Genomic DNA, 17,040 nt, shown 5'->3' with positions numbered 1-17,040 from the left:
TGTGTATGATAGCATTATAAAATAATATTCTCTTAAGATTGTGATGTTTAATTATTATAGGGATGATTTCATAAAAATGAATTCGTTTTTGTGTACTGCTTACTACATGCGTAAAATAACTATATTAATCGATATGAATATGTATTTTAATGCGCCTTCCCTCTTTAGGGTTGTTAGATATATAAACGATCCAGAATAAAAACCTACCCCCGAAGTTTCTATGTAATTATAAAAGTTAACGAAATAAACCAGACCTATATAGAATGTCCAATCTTTTTTAATTACATCATAATCAATTAGAAATGTCATCTGACATTCGGAATCAATTTGAAATTTAATTTGGACAACCTATCATTTTCCTTGAACATGTAACCTTTTTTCTCACCTTCATGTCTGATATTCATTAAGAACGCACATTCAAACGCTCCCATAAATTTATAGTTTTAGTCCCAAAATTTCAAAATAAATTTATTATTGGCAAAATTTACAAAAAATAAATATAAACTAATAGAAAAAGATGGTACTAAATTTACAAATTATGAAGAATTAATGATCATTTTGACCATTTACATTAGAAATTATACGGTTAGCACTTGTCATTTCATAATTAAGAATATGTTTTGACTATCAATTCTCATTATGGCAAACCCATAATTCTCGCAGCTTTCTACACTACTGTTTTACAAAGTACTAACCTTATACTTTTTTGCTCCTTTTTTATTATTAGATTCATAAATTTATTAATAGAATTATTCATTGTATATATAGACCTTCTAGAAACAAATTATTATTTTATATTTATCATTTAAATTCATCAAAAAAAGCAAAGAATAAGAGTTTTTCACCAAAGTACCCAAGATTCTTCCACATAAATAAAATCAGATAGAAAATAAAAATAAAAAAATATTAATATACTTCTAGAAGGTCTATATAAATACACTTACATAACCGAAAAAATAATTTCCAAATTTAAATACCCAATAATATTAATTCGAATAAAATTTAACCGTTTCCAAATAACAAAGATTCTAACTTTACAGGTGTTGTGTGTACTCACGTACTGTACACATCTTCATGTATATATACACCTCTCTAAAACCCTTTATTCCAGGTTCTTGAAAATACACACACATACTTACACACCCTTTACACATTTTGTTGTTTCTTGTCAACTTTGTGTGTGTTTTTTTGGCAAAAATTGTGAAACACTGCGTATTTGTGGTTGGGTTATAATGGATAGTAGTGATATATACAATGCAAGCAACAGTTTTAGAAAAAGTGGGAATCTTTCTTCAATATGGAGGACTAATGGCATGGATGTTTTTTCACAATCTTCAAGAAAAAGTGACTTTTTTGATGATGAAGAGGCTCTTAAATGGGCTACTTTGCAGAAGTTACCAACTTATAATCGTCTGAAAAAAGGGCTTATTTTTGGTGATGGTGGAGGAGTTGTTGAAGTTGATATTGAAAGGCTTGGTGGGCAACAGAGGAGAGAGCTGTTGGAGAGATTAGTCAAGATTTCGGAAGGCGAAAATGAGAAGTTCTTGCTTAGACTTAGAGACAGGCTTGACAGGTTTGTTTTCAGATTGCCCTTGTCAAGAATTTTGGGTTTTGTGTTCTTGATTTTTTAGTAGTATGTGATTTATGTGTAGTCAAGAATTTTATGATTTATGGTATGTTTCAAGAATGCCCATGTGAAGAATTTTAGTTTTTATTGTGTGTTGAATGGAATTTTGTGTTCTTGGTTTTGTAGTATGTCATGTGATGTATGTGTAGTCAAGAATTTATGATTTAAGGACTGTTTTAACAATGCCCATGTGGAGAATTTCGGTTTTTATTGTGTGTTGGATGATAATTTGTAAGGACCTAAATTTTGTGTTTTTGATTTTTTAGTATGGTGATATATGTATAGTCAATAATTTATAATTTAAGGTTTGTTTTGACAATGCCTATGCCATTTTGTTTATTGTGATTGTGTATGTATTTATGAATTTGAGTTTTATGGTGTGTTTATCTGTATTGGGATAAGAATCTTGTGTTCTTGATTTTGTAGTATCAAGTATGCGATATATGTATATTCAAGAATGTATGATTTAAGGTATGGATATTTGTGTTGAATTTCGCAGAGTTGGGATTGAATTACCCCAAATTGAAGTTAGATTTGAGCATTTGAATGTTGATGCAAAGGTGTATGTAGGGAGCAGGGCTTTGCCTAGTTTCTTGAATTTTGTAGGAAATATATTGGAGGTAAGACATGCATAATGCAAGTTTTGATTTAGTATTTTATATTGCCTACTTGGTTTTCATTCTAGTTTCCTTTGTTCTGAAAAGGGCTTTTTGAACTACGTCCACATAGTACCAAATAGAAAGAAGCATTTGTCTATACTTCGTGATCTTAGTGGAATCATCAAGCCTTGCAGGTAACTCAATACGAGGGAATAACTTATTTTGGTTTAGTATGCCGTGTTAAGGGTCTCTTGTAAGATATTTAAGTTACTGTATTGTTAAATGTTTGATTTTGTTGTGTGTGTGTTCGCATGCAGAATGACATTGCTTTTAGGGCCGCCTAGTTCCGGAAAGACAACATTGCTGCTGGCTTTGGCTGGAAAGCTTGATCATGATCTTAAAGTATGTTAGCTGCAGCTTCTACATATATGTAGTATCTTTTCTTTTCCTGATAACTAGCTAGTAAGACTATCTACCTGAAAATTTAATGTTTGTAATTTTGCAATGCAAGACTTCTGGGAGTGTGACTTACAATGGTCATGGCATGCACGAATTCATACCCCAGAGAACTGCTGCCTATATCAGTCAAAATGATTGCCATATAGGAGAAATGACTGTGAGAGAAACCTTGGCCTTTTCTGCAAGGTGTCAGGGAGTTGGATCTCGTTATGGTCAGTAATAAGATGTTCCGTTGTAGAATTATCGTAGTAGATTTTCTGATTATTCACGTGGAGACATATTTTGTCAATGTCGCATAAAATTTCTCAAATGTTTGCAGAAATGCTAGCCGAACTATCAAGAAGAGAGAAAGAGGCAAATGTTAAGCCCAATCCTGACATTGACCTCTTTATGAAAGTAAGTTGTGTTCTCTGAGTAAATGTGCACTATACAAGATCCCTTTGAAACCAAGTGTTCTGTATTTCCCCCCAATTTGTTCAGCATCAATTTTTCTGAAGTATCACTTTTTTTTGTCTTTTTCTTGTTCCAAAAATGACACTGTTCCATACAAAAGATTTTCATCAAACAAATTATAGAATATAAAAAAAATCCTCTTCCCCATCCTATGTCCTGCTTTTTACTTGTAAGTTGTGATTTCATAAATATATTTCTGCTGTCTTCTTTGCTGATACAGGCTGCTGCAACCGAAGGACAAGAGGCCAGCGTGGTTACAGATTATGTTATAAAGGTATTGGTGATTGCATCGCAATGTTCTAATGGAAATGAAATAAGAAATTAAAAGCTATTGTTCGTTACACCATCTTTCGTTTCTTTTTTCTGGCAGCTTTTGGGACTAGATATCTGTGCAGATACTGTGGTTGGAAGTGAAATGATAAGGGGTATTTCTGGAGGACAAAAGAAGCGTGTTACTACAGGTATAGAAAACATCCTACGTTAGCCGTTATTTTTCCATTGATTTGTTTTTTGGTCATTATTGCATCTGGATAGCTAATCACAAATAAGCACATCATTTCAGGTGAAATGTTGGTTGGACCATCAAACGCCCTATTTATGGATGAGATATCTACGGGCTTGGACAGTTCAACAACATATCAAATTGTAAATTCACTGCGTCATGCTGTCCACATTCTTCAAGGAACTGCTCTCATCTCCCTTTTGCAGCCAGCCCCTGAAACTTATGATTTATTTGATGATATAATTCTCCTATCTGATGGCCTTATAGTTTACCAAGGTCCTCGAGAGAATGTGCTTGATTTTTTTGAATCAATGGGTTTCAAGTGTCCAGAGAGGAAAGGAGTTGCAGACTTCTTGCAAGAAGTAAGTCTACCTTATTTTCATGTCTACTAGACATAAATTTTATGGGCATGTGAACTTGAGCCTAACAGATCAGAATCTGAAATGTTCTGTAGGTGACATCCAAACAAGATCAGAAGCAATATTGGCAGCATAGAGATGAACCTTACAGATTTATTACAGCCAAGGAATTTTCCGAAGCTTACCTATCATTCCATGTGGGTCGTAGAATGGGAGATGATCTTGGAACTCCATTTGACAAAAGCAAAAGTCACCCAGCTGCTTTGACAACCAATAAGTATGGGGTAGGAAAAATGGAGCTCTTAAAAGCATGTACCTCAAGAGAAATTTTGCTTATGAAACGAAACGCATTCGTTTACATCTTCAAATCGGCCCAAGTAAGTATTGTTTGATCATGTGCAAAATGTTGACTTATTACTTGATAATAACAAAATTCATTTGTTCTACTAGCTATTCATAGTGGCGCTGATTGCGATGACTCTATTTCTGAGGACTGAGATGCACAAAGAATCAGTAAATGATGGAAACATATACATGGGTGCTTTGTTTTTCACTGTAAGTACGATCATGTTTAACGGACTGGCAGAGATGTCTATGACCATTGCAAAGCTTCCGGTTTTTTATAAGCAAAGGGACCTTCTGTTTTTCCCCCCATGGGCATATGCACTACCTTCATGGATAATCAAAATCCCTATTTCCTTTATTGAAGCTTTCATCTGGGTGCTTTTTACTTATTATGTTATTGGATTAGACCCAAATGTTGGAAGGTAAAATTTCATGTTATGTCAGTATTAATTCTTTCTTTAAGCGACTCATACATGCTTCCAGGCCCTATAATGATCAATTATCCTACTACAGATTGTTCAAACAGTACTTGCTTTTGGTACTCATCAACCAGATGGCTTCTGCATTGTTTCGGGGTATTGCAGCATTGGCTAGGAGTTTGATTGTTGCAAGCACGTTTGGTTCATTTGCATTGCTTATACTATTTGCACTTGGGGGATTTGTCTTATCAAGAGGTAAAGACTGTAATTATTTTTTTTTAAAAATGTCTTACTTTTAGTTGGACTAACCAGAATCTTCTTACTTTTTTTTTTTCAATTTATGTGCAATAGTTAATGTAAAGCAATGGTGGATATGGGGTTACTGGATATCACCAATGATGTATGGGATGAATGCAATTGCAGTGAATGAATTTCTCGGTCACCAGTGGAATCATGTAAGCATTGAGTATTTAAGACTTACGCGCATTGTGTTCCTGTTTGTGTTTTATCAGTTCAGCTAATATGTTATTTATGGATATATTTTTTTCAAAGGTTCTTCCTAACACAACAGAGCCACTAGGAGTCATGATCTTGAAATCACGAGGGTTCTTCCCTCATGCATATTGGTATTGGATAGGAGTTGGGGCATTACTTGCATCTGTAATACTTTTCAATTTCTGCTTCACACTGGCTCTCAGTTTTCTCAAGCGTGAGTAGTAGTACTTATTTAAATCATGTCTAGAACATTAAGAGGTTCTGTAGTAATATTCACAAAAATATTGCAGCAATCGGAAAGCCTCAAGCTGTTATACCAGAAGAAGGTATTCAAGGCAGAACTAAAGAAGGCACTGATCAGCAGTCATTTAAAGGTTCTTTTCCTTCTAATTTTTGCATAAGATCATCATTCTCTGTATCCTAATAAACTTCATTGACTTGCAGATAGAGGTGATCAAATGACAAGAAACTCACCTCGATTTTCATCCACCAGAACAGAAGATAACGTGGAGGCTCATAACAAGAGAAAAGGAATGGTTCTACCTTTTGAACCACACTCAATATCATTTGATGAAATCAAATACTCTGTTGACATGCCTCAGGTAATGAGAAAGACGAGGAGGTACTTTTTATGATTAGATATGTGATCTTATATGTTTTTTATGACTTCATGAAGGAAATGAAAGATCAAGGTATTAGTGAGGATAAGCTGATGCTCCTAAAAGGTGTGAGTGGTGCTTTTAGGCCGGGTGTTCTCACTGCCTTAATGGGTGTCAGTGGTGCTGGAAAAACAACTTTGATGGATGTATTGGCGGGTAGAAAAACAGGTGGATATATTGACGGTCATATTACTATCTCCGGTTATCCAAAAAATCAAGAAACCTTTGCTCGGATATCTGGATACTGTGAACAGAATGACATTCACTCACCTCATGTTACTGTTTATGAATCTTTGCTCTACTCAGCATGGTTACGACTGCCTATAGAAGTTGATCCTGGGAGTAGAAAGGTAGGATATTTAATTGAATACATTTTGTGTCATTCTTGTTAATCAAAAGCAGAAAAGGATGCAGACAACTTAAATTAGAATCTAACTCTGTGGAACTTCTGCAGATGTTTGTTGACGAGGTTATGGAACTCGTTGAACTAAATTCATTGAGGGATGCACTTGTTGGCTTACCTGGTGTAAGTGGGCTATCGACCGAGCAGCGGAAGAGACTAACTATTGCAATTGAGCTGGTGGCGAATCCATCAATAATATTTATGGATGAGCCAACTTCAGGTCTGGATGCAAGAGCTGCTGCAATTGTTATGCGAACAGTAAGAAACACTGTAGACACGGGAAGAACAGTTGTTTGCACCATCCATCAACCAAGCATAGACATTTTTGAATCTTTTGACGAGGTTAAAATTGTTAATACATGTAATGACTTTCATTCATTCTATACACTTAATAATAGAGAAATTAAATATTGAAATGGGTTTCCTTAGTTATTACTGATGAAACAAGGAGGACTGGAGCTTTATGTCGGACCAGTGGGACGGCATTCTTGCGAGCTAATCAAGTACTTTGAGGTAAAGCTATGCACCTTTTTCTTCCTTTCAAGATTTAAGCTATGCATTCAATTGTTCTGATAATTTAAGTTCTGAAACATCATTGTTCTTGAAATAAGGAAATAGAAGGAGTAAGTAAAATCAGTGATGGATATAATCCAGCCACCTGGATGTTGGAAGTTACTAGTACTAAGCAAGAAATGATTCTCGGGGTTGATTTTACTGAAGTCTATAAGAATTCAGATCTGTACAGGTTAGTTAAATCTATTTCAACCATCTTATGTATTGTTACACGGGCTCTTCTTAAATCTTAATATGGGCCAAGACAGCTGATTATATGTCTAATAGTTTCAGAAATAAACTTTAATAATTATGCAGGAGAAACAAAGCTTTAATTACAGAATTAAGTACCCCTCGTCCGGGGTCAAGGGATTTAAGCTTCCCTACTCAGTATGCTCAGTCATATTTCAGCCAGTTTGTGGCTTGCCTTTGGAAACAGAGGGCATCATACTGGCGGAATCCTTCGTACACTGCAGTCAGATTTCTCTTTACAACCTTTATTGCTTTGATGTTTGGGACAATGTTCTGGGATCTTGGCAGCAAGAGGTAATATAACTTTAATCAGTATCTTACTATTCTGAATTCCGATGTCCAAACATGCATGTTAATTAATCTCTCTGTCCTTCAAATATTTCTATCACAATACACAGGAGAACTCGGCAAGATCTCTTCAATGCTATGGGATCTATGTATACTGCAATTCTCTTTATTGGAATCCAAAATGCCTCATCAGTGCAGCCTGTAGTGGCTGTCGAACGGACAGTGTTTTACAGAGAAAGAGCCGCTGGAATGTATTCGTCTTTGGCATATGCATTGGCTCAGGTAAACAATTGATTTGCTTTATATCTGATTCCATTTACACGTACTCTTTCCCATCTTGCATGTTAAAACTTCAAAGCATATTAAACTTCAAAACTAATATAAACTTTTTTACACTGAGCTGTTTTCAATCACACTTTTTAGGTTCTGGTAGAAGTACCATACATTTTTGTGCAAACTGTGGTATACGGTGTTATAGTTTACTCAATGATTGGATTTGAGTGGACCGCGGCAAAGTTCTTTTGGTACTTGTTCTTTATGTTTGCCACTTTACTATACTACACCTATTATGGCATGATGACTGTGGCTCTGACTCCCAACCCAAGCATTGCTGCTATTATAGCTGGTTCTTTTTATGGACTATGGAATTTATTTTCAGGATTTATCATTCCCAGAACTGTAAGTTGTTCTATTCCATTCTTAGTCAATTCATATAAATACACAAGACTCATGGAAAATTTACGATTATAGCACATTAACTGGTACAATTTTCTTTTGCTTGGTGAAACCAGAGGATCCCAATATGGTGGAGATGGTATTACTGGGCCTCCCCTGTTGCGTGGACACTGTATGGACTGCTGACTTCTCAGTTTGGAGATGTGAAGGATGTGATGGTTGATGTAAATGCTACTGTCGAAGAATTCTTAGAAACATACTTTGGATTTCATCATGACTTTATAGGAGTTGTTGCAGCTGTTGTCTCCGGTTTTGCACTTCTTTTTGCCTTCATTTTCGCCTACTCCATCAGAGTACTGAACTTCCAAAACCGATAGTTACTCTAAATTTAGGCAATGTATGACACAACAACGTACATGAATATAGTTCAGGTCAAGTTTATGTTACGAAATTCAAGTTCGTTTAACCTTTCAGAAACATAATAATGTCTTAGACCTCAAGTCATGAGGAAATTATGTCTTTCTAGTTTCCACTGATTGATGTGTGCAGTATAAACTACGAGACAGACAAAACGCGGCAAATGCTTTTAGATGTTGAGGGAAATGGATAATTACGATAAGTAATATAATATCAAAATAATAAAAATGTTAAATAAGTTCCCTTTTATTGCTGTGATAAATAAGACCAAGGCTAGCCTAGAAAAAGATATGACCCTGACTTCCATTTTGAGAAAACCTTCCGGTCTCTGGAAGGACATTCTTAACAGACAAAAACCTGGCTGCCCTTTTCGACAGGCTTCGGTGTTTTTGCTTCCTCTGCCATCTTCAGGCCACTAAATTTCTCTATAGCCCTTTACAACTTACAAGTTCCAAGCAACTTCCAAGAGCAATGCCATAAGGATATATGGGAGAACTAGGTCAAAATACCGCGGTCCAAATATTTTTTTTAAAGACCATCTAAAGATAAAATAAAAATAAGTTCCGTATCTCATGAAAAGATAAAATTTTAAAAATTATTTATAAAGAAAAAATAAAAATTATTTATAAAGAAAAAAACATAAATTCATTTTAAAAAAGAATATCAAAAGTGTAAAATTATGATTAGAATCTTTGTAAAAAGTTTAAATTTGATAAGATGTTAAAGTTGAAGGTAAAACTTCCCACCCCTAGATCATTTTGAATAAACCCCAAATCAGGTTATACCACACATTATAATTCCATTTTAGTTATTTATAATTATTTTTTTGGGTTTAAATGTAATTACCATTAACAAAATGGAAAATCCACAAATTAAATCGAAAAAATAGAATTAATGATTGATTGACCATGGATACCTGAAATATTTGCTGGTAATCCGGCGCTGAAAATCCGGCGAGGATATAAGGATATAGCCAAAACACCCAGATTAATTAAACATTGATGCTTGAAGGAGAAAGGAGGAGCTCGGAGGTACTTATACTCGTTATATCCACATGCGCCGCCCATTAATTAAGGAAGATAGAGAGTCCAAAATCAAATTAAACGGATTGGCTATGGCTATTGATGTTCCGGTTGTCTGTTAATGTCTGTTAAATTTCTTTGCATCAATTGCAGTTCAGTTACAAAGAGTGAGGAAGGATAATAGAGAAATGGATAGAGACTCGATTTAAACACATTTGGGAGATGCCACGTCGGTCACTAGAGATTTTACTTTATATAAATATATAGATATAGATATACAGATAGAGTAACCACTCTCCGTCAACACTTATGTATTCAACAACTATAAGACACTCACAGATGAGATCCTTGAGCATCACAAATAAAGGGTTATCAAAATAGTTGCAAACTTGGCCGAATCATCATGTATATTAATATTATAGTTTTAGTCAATTTTATATTAGTTTGACAATATTCTACTGTAATACTTCCTCTGTTTTTTTTATTTGTTATTTTGACTTTTGCACGTATTTTAATGTGATTTGACCGGCTAGTTAGAAATATGATTTTAAAAATTTTCTCTTTGTAAATTAAAATATAAGTTGTCTACTTTTATTTACAATTTTTTTTTTATAAATGATAATTTTAACTAGTCGGTCAAAGGACATTGAAATGTGTGCAAAAGTCAAAGCGACAAATAAAAAAAAACAGAGGAAGTAGTTAGCAATCTTCAAAAGTTACCTATATGATCCCTAAATTAATTGTAAATACCAAGTAAATTAAAAAAAGTATTATTGATATAAACTTTTTATCATTATATATATATTTTAACCATCTTAGGAAGTTGACAAATTTTGGCAACTTTGGTGCACAACCTCTTGAAACCATATTTATAATAGATTGGCAACTGTTGCCATGCCAGATAAGATTTGACAAACCCTTGTCAATCTTTATTCGAGATGCTCTTATTCGTCTTGTATTAGAACATGCAATGTCTTGTGAAGAGGGTTGGATCGTACGAGAAGATCACTCTGGGAAATAACTGATTTCAGATTGAAGGCGATCTGAACCAGGTTCACAAACAGGCTAAAGAATGCACCCAGAAGTGTAACACTACTTTTTGACACCATTATTAGTTGGATGGTTGATGATGTAAACAAGAAATGTTTTATAAAACTGAGCTCATATCGTATGAAAATGACTAGTAGGTTTGGAAATTATCCGTGTGCAAGTAGCATATTGTACGAATATGTAATTAAATGTTTCATGATGATTGATGAAGGCACAACGTTGCCACACTGGCTGAATTCTTGACGCCAACCTCGAACAAAGTGAATGAGTCCATCCCGTATCAACAATGTTGTGAGAGTAAAATGGTACAACACTTTTTGGAGGAAATTGATGAAATAACGGGAAGTGCGTCTAGATTTAGGCCTGATCGTTGGCCTATTCGTGATAACTGTATACGCCCAACTCGCCGGAATCCGGTGGCGAGCAAGGCTGGGTTTGGACTGAATTTGCAAGGTTTCCGAGATACGGTGACTGAATAATTCCTACTCAATTGTAAATATACTCGGATGATCTTACAAATTGCTTCTCCTCAATGATTAGTAGAGAAAACGTGTGTGTCACCTCGCAAATGGCCTAGATATCCTATATTTATAGGAATCAAGTCCATATGTAATTCTATTTGCCTTAGGACCCCTCTTTAGATGAGCTAACCACGTTTTTTCCCAAGCCCATGGCTGCTCTTGATCCTTATCCAGCTAGGTTTATGTTAGAATAAAAGAGTCCTACTTCTAATACACCACTAACCCTTATTTATCCTTTTATCATTGTATTTATCCATTAAATGTATGCATATTCCATGCATACATTATACAAATCCGTTTACATGTAGTTGTAGCACGTTAGGAGTCGTATCCATCCTGCTATCTCATTGTGGAGTTCGTCTTTAACTAAAACACTGCTCCTGCATGTCTCCTAACATTATCTGCATAGCCCAGCTAAGTGCCCTTCTCCGAATACCCTAGTATCTTAGCATATTTCAAAGATCCCGGGGTATTAAGTTACCACCAAGTATGCTCCTACCTCACTCTTGCTAATACCCCTTCAGACATGCAATCATCATCTTTCTTATACCCCACGATAATAATCCATTCGGGTCTAATACCCCCTGCTTTTCCATCCACAAAGCCCAATTCTCTCTATGAGCCATAAATCCGGCCCATGGCTGATTTTAGGCACAACAACTATCCCCGGTTCCCCATAGTCATTGTATCCTTGGGGAACCTTAACGCTTCTCATTGCTTAGCCCTATTTTTCATAAGACCCTTTGGGATTCACCATATGCATCCTCATAGGACCTTCCTCACGAGCCCATGACCATATCCCTTATAGAAAACGTAAATTAGCCCTACTCAACCTTTTTATAATTCCCTATTATGCTGCAGGCTCTAGGGTGTTCTATGTATAACTCTATACACCTTGGGCTAGGAGGCTTTGGGATAATCCCCCTTTATTCATCATGCCCTAGTTTTCTTGCCAATCACATAACACAGTCCCGATAATTCCACGCCGTTTCCTTGATTCTCATTACAAAATTTGAATCCGTGTCCTTATTAATCCATAATCCCTTTCAATTTAGAGTCCTTAAAATATTTAAATTCTTGACTTAAATTTCAAAAATACACTAAACTACTCTTACACCTACTCTCTTTCCTAGGAAATAGCTATAATAAAACCTCCAAACCCTGTCTAGATTCACGCGATAATTAACAATTTTATTCACTTACCCCTCCTTACCCTTCTAACTTCTCATATACATATACATGAATAAACCATACATCTCCTCTTTTTATCTTTTCTATCAAACACAACACCAGGGCTGTCAAAAAAATTCGAAAAATCCGATATTCGTCCGAAAAATTCGCATTCGTATCCGAAATAAAGCGGATATTATCCGTATCCAAAACAAAACGGATATTATCCGTATTCGATCCGACGATTGCGGATACATATACGGATATAGCCATATTCGTATCCGATAAAATCCGAATCTGAATATATATATAAATATTTAAATAATTTAAAATTTATTATAGTATGTATGTGTATATATATACATATATATATATATATCTTAAATATTATGTTTATATAAATTTTATAGACATATATAAAAAAATCACTTCAGTTCAACAATTTAAAGATAACAATTATATTGAAAAGATAACTAAAATTAATTTAAAAAAATTAAAATATGATCAAATCACTTTAACTTTTATTTCAATTTTTAAAAATAAATTTTTATTTTTTACTATTTTTTTCAATTTTTTTAATTTTTAATATAAAAATAAAAAATTTGATTTAAAATCGGATTCGGATCCGGATATTATCCGTATCCGGATAGTATCGGTCGGGATCCGGATTCAGATATTATTCTTTAAATATTTTCGGATTCGGATACAAATTTTCGAATTCAGATACGGATACAGAAAGATCCGTATCCGAATTAACTGTTTGACAACCCTACACAACACACAATACATGAGAAAAAGAGAGAGTAGTTTCGAAAAAAAGAAAAGCTCCTAACCCGTTCGACTTCCATCTCGGAGAAACCAGAGAAGAAGCCAGTCTCCGTCTAAGCTCAAAGCCCGTAATCAAACTTTTCCCTCCCTCGTCCAAAAGGTAAAACCCATCATCTCCTTATCTCTGTGATTCTCTAGTTCGCATGTATAGATATTCACACATACACACACACACAAACATATATATATATATATTCATGTGTACACATATATGGGTGAAAGCTTGGACTTTTTTCATGCTTAGTATCAATTTTGTTTCTCTCCGACCACCTAAATTGATATGCATGCTTGAATCTTTTAATCACTTTTAGTTCGTTTTGCCATTTATTTTCGCGTAGTGAACATTGGCCGAAATCGGCCCTATTTTCCGGTGACTGTTCACCTTCTTCCGCCTCTCTCCTTTTCTTCACATGCACGAATAAATTACATGTTTATTGTTTTTGTGGTCTCATATTTATTTACTTCCTATGCCGTAGATCCAAAATTGCAAGTTTTTTCAACCAATCTTCATACCCCAGATTGACGTTTGACCCGTAGATCTCTAAGTCCCTTGATCATGGTCTAATTAGGGGGTATACCTTTCCTAGGGTTATGTCTTCAATACCCTAATTCAGGTGTATTCACGTATCTTTTAGACCCATATGATCCCATAGTCTATATTCCTTATACATGCCTGCCCTTTGGATCCTTGCCAAGCTTGATACCCCTACATCCTTCTTTTCCCAGTCCTATGGAAGCCCCCTCTTAACGTCGTGTAAGAAATTTTAGAGTAGATAACTTACTCTACTTTTTCTTTCATAGATGTCTACCTCCGGGGCTTCTAGAAACTCTAAGGATCCCGTTCTGGGCGGTGCATTACCTTCGTCCGAAAATACAGCTAGTAACGCCCTTGTTCCAATCAACTTATCCCGGGCTTTCTTGTCTCCGGCCTCTACTTTTGGTGGCCAAACCTGCTCTAAAGTGAAAGTACTAGACCCTGTAAAAGCCCAGATATCCCTTAGGACAACCTCTTCCTCCAAAGACATTAGCCCTATTGACTTAGCTTCCTCTGATGATGAGGTAGATTCCCGTAACCAGAATACCCCCGCAGGTAGGGCAAAACTCTTCACTGAGGAGACCGAGTCCCAGGTTCCTGATGAATCTCTTGACAATAGAACTTCTCTAGATTCCGGCTATCTCCACGGGGATGACGCCGATTCCCATATAGCCCCGAAACCATATGATTGCTTGAAGCCTTCCATGACCCTGTTGACCCTTGATAGCCTTTTAGACAAAATAGTCCCAGGGTGCACACTAGTGATACCCCAACGCCACGAAAGGTGCCAGAATTTTGACAACCTTCAGTCATACCAGTCTATTCCCAAAGCAGTGCTATCAGCCCAGTTCTTTAAGCAAGGTTTCTTTCTCCCCTTACACCCATTTTTTCTTGAGGTTCTAAACTTTTATGGGTTAGCCCATCACCATTTAACGCCCAACTCATATCACACAGCTGCGAGTATGTATATTCTCTATCACCAGGAGTACTCTAAAGCGCCTTCGGCCTATGAATTAGGTTATTTTTACCAATTGAAGCCGTCGGGTAGGTCTAGTGGGTTTTTCTATCTTACCTTATGGAACGTCCACCATGGTAAGTGTATGACCGGTTGCAAACATACTAGGCAGGTTGGGCCAATCAATTTTTGTATTGTTATGATATGTGTTTATTGAAAGATATGTGTTTTCATACTTAATCCATATGTTTGTCTAAATTTTTTTTATGCCACTTATTTCCTTAGCTACCATGGCTAATGCATACATATTGTGTTGCAGATATATTTTTGTGAAGAACTCAACAAGTTATGATGACCTTTTTAGAAAGGATGTGAAGGCTGAGGCTGCTTTAAGGGCTACCCCGTGTCACAGGCCCCCCTCGCCAAGTCTCCAAAGACCACTTAGCAGGGCTTCCTAGCAAGAAGGGCATTCACCCTCCTACGGATCCCCCTGCAAGCTCTGGATCCCGGTCCGTGAAAAGATTGAAACCTTCTCTGGAAGATGCCCCATCCAACAGTTCCCCAAAGAAGCAGAAGTTTTTTTTACCTGGTGGGGAATCAGATCCCAGAGACAGTCGTAGTGAAATGGGACAAGCTGAGACTGGTGGAGGCTGCTCGTGATCGATCTCTTGCTAGTACGAAGGCCTTGTTTTTGGATATGAAGTTTGAGGAGCAGATCGCGGAGGTGGCTAGTAGTGACAAGAAGCTAAGGGAGGAGATTAATCAGCTTAAAACCAGCCTCTCGGGAAAAGAGACTGAAGTTAATGGCCTTGAGGAGATTGTTACCAAGTTGAAATTGTCTGAGGCCAATCTAAAGAAGGAAAATGGATCCTTAGCCAAATCTCTTCAGGCTTGTTAGAAGGAAAAGAAAAGCTTGTCCAAGCAAGTTGAAAGCCTGAATCTGCAGGTCGAGAGCCTATCTGGTGAAACTCGAGTAGCTAGGGAGAAGCTAGTTTTTAATACGGGCCGTGAGGCCGGTATTAAGGACTGTGTAAAAACAGCGTATGAAAAGTTTCCGGAGATCCATGGGCTGAGCTTGGGCCCGAGGCTGAGGAAGTTCTCGAAGAGGTGAAGGCTCAAAAGGCCAATGAGGGTTATGTTTCAAAGGTTGACTGATAAGTGGCATTTTATACCACTTAGAACGTCTTAAAATGGCTTAAATTGGTGTCTTGAAATCAAGTATTTTGTGTATTTGATGCGTTTTTCTAGTGTTTATGCATTTCAGGGTATTAGTTGCATTTCGGAGGAGGAATCATCAAGAATAAGTCTTGGCATGTGTTCACCATTGAGAGAGGAAAAGAACGGGCAGATTACGGCGAAGAAACGGAGCAAACCTGGAAATTTTCCAGTAGGGTCCTGCGCGCCCGCGCAACAATGCTGAGCGGCCGCGCAACAATGCTGAGCGGCCGCGCAGCAGCCTTGCGCGCCCGCGCAGAAATGCTGAGCGGCCGCGCAGGGTCGGGGAAAAAGATATTATTTTAGACTTCTACTTCTGTTTGGCTTCCAACTTCTATGTAATCTGAGTTTTATGGGACTATTATATAAGTAGATTTGAGACGTTTTTCACAGAGTATTAAGAGGAGATTATGTTTTAGATTGTGTTTTGCAAGAAGCGAAGGAGATAAGGAAGAAGACCGATTAAGCACACTACAGCGAAGAGGAAGTATATATTCTTGTGGTTCTTGTTTCGTTGTAACGTTGGATGCTAGTTTTCTTGCTTTGACTTATTTACTCTTGTGGCGTACTCTGTTTTAATATAATCAGTTTAGTTGTTATTTTCTTGTGTTTGTTTATCATGATTTCATATGAACCCATGATGGCGATAAGTTCTATTATGAGCTAATCGTGATCATGGGGTTGCAACGGATTTATTATGGAATTCTTTAGTTAATTGTTTAATACTTTAGTATGTGATGATTGCATGATATCTAGTATTGGTTGTGCGTATTCGTCTTATGTGCGTCGCGAACATATAAGATAGGGTGTTAATCTCTTGTGAAGCGACAGTGGATCTTGAGATTTAGAACTTGCCATGCTAGCATAGGTTCATGTACGTTGTGCATGATTAGTGGGTAATTCTAACAGTTTTATTTGCCCTATGTAATCAAAAAGGGATAACTTGTGCTTAAATCGTTGTGTTGTCAATTTCTGTAGACATATAGGAACTCAACATAATTGATGACTATTCAACTTCTATCTTAATTGTGGGTGTTTGGTAGAATGGTATTAGTACAATGAAAGTTGGCTTTTATAAGTTTCGTGTTATTCGATTAATATCATCACTGTCACATGCTAAAGGTAATAACAATGGCTATAGAAGGAAGTAATAATGAAGTTGTGATCTCATGAGTGTTTTATTATTGATAAATTGAAGTGTTAGTTAAGTGGTTAATTAAGTAGTTAATTATAGTTAATA

General features: G+C 36.3%; 1 protein-coding gene across 1 annotated transcript; it reads left to right on the top strand.

Annotated features, from left to right (window-relative positions):
- The first annotated feature begins 1,097 nt into the window (after window positions 1-1,097).
- On the top strand, window positions 1,098-8,577 carry LOC141723839 (pleiotropic drug resistance protein 1-like). Its single transcript, XM_074525753.1, has 24 exons — window positions 1,098-1,573; window positions 2,127-2,247; window positions 2,332-2,420; window positions 2,544-2,628; window positions 2,738-2,897; window positions 3,005-3,081; window positions 3,359-3,412; window positions 3,509-3,599; window positions 3,701-4,002; window positions 4,095-4,376; window positions 4,450-4,766; window positions 4,858-5,018; window positions 5,115-5,218; window positions 5,316-5,472; window positions 5,549-5,632; window positions 5,703-5,860; window positions 5,935-6,267; window positions 6,372-6,662; window positions 6,750-6,833; window positions 6,932-7,065; window positions 7,191-7,418; window positions 7,523-7,694; window positions 7,836-8,090; window positions 8,204-8,577. Exons 1-24 carry the CDS (start codon window positions 1,233-1,235, stop codon window positions 8,462-8,464), a joined length of 4,341 nt encoding a protein of 1,446 aa, XP_074381854.1. The 5' UTR covers window positions 1,098-1,232; the 3' UTR covers window positions 8,465-8,577.
- Window positions 8,578-17,040: the final 8,463 nt, after the last annotated feature.

The sequence above is a fragment of the Apium graveolens genome, chromosome 5 (assembly GCF_009905375.1).
Source record: "Apium graveolens cultivar Ventura chromosome 5, ASM990537v1, whole genome shotgun sequence".
Taxonomy (NCBI): domain Eukaryota; kingdom Viridiplantae; phylum Streptophyta; class Magnoliopsida; order Apiales; family Apiaceae; genus Apium; species Apium graveolens.
Note: the sequence above shows the minus strand (reverse complement) of the source record. Positions and strands in the feature narration are given on the sequence as shown.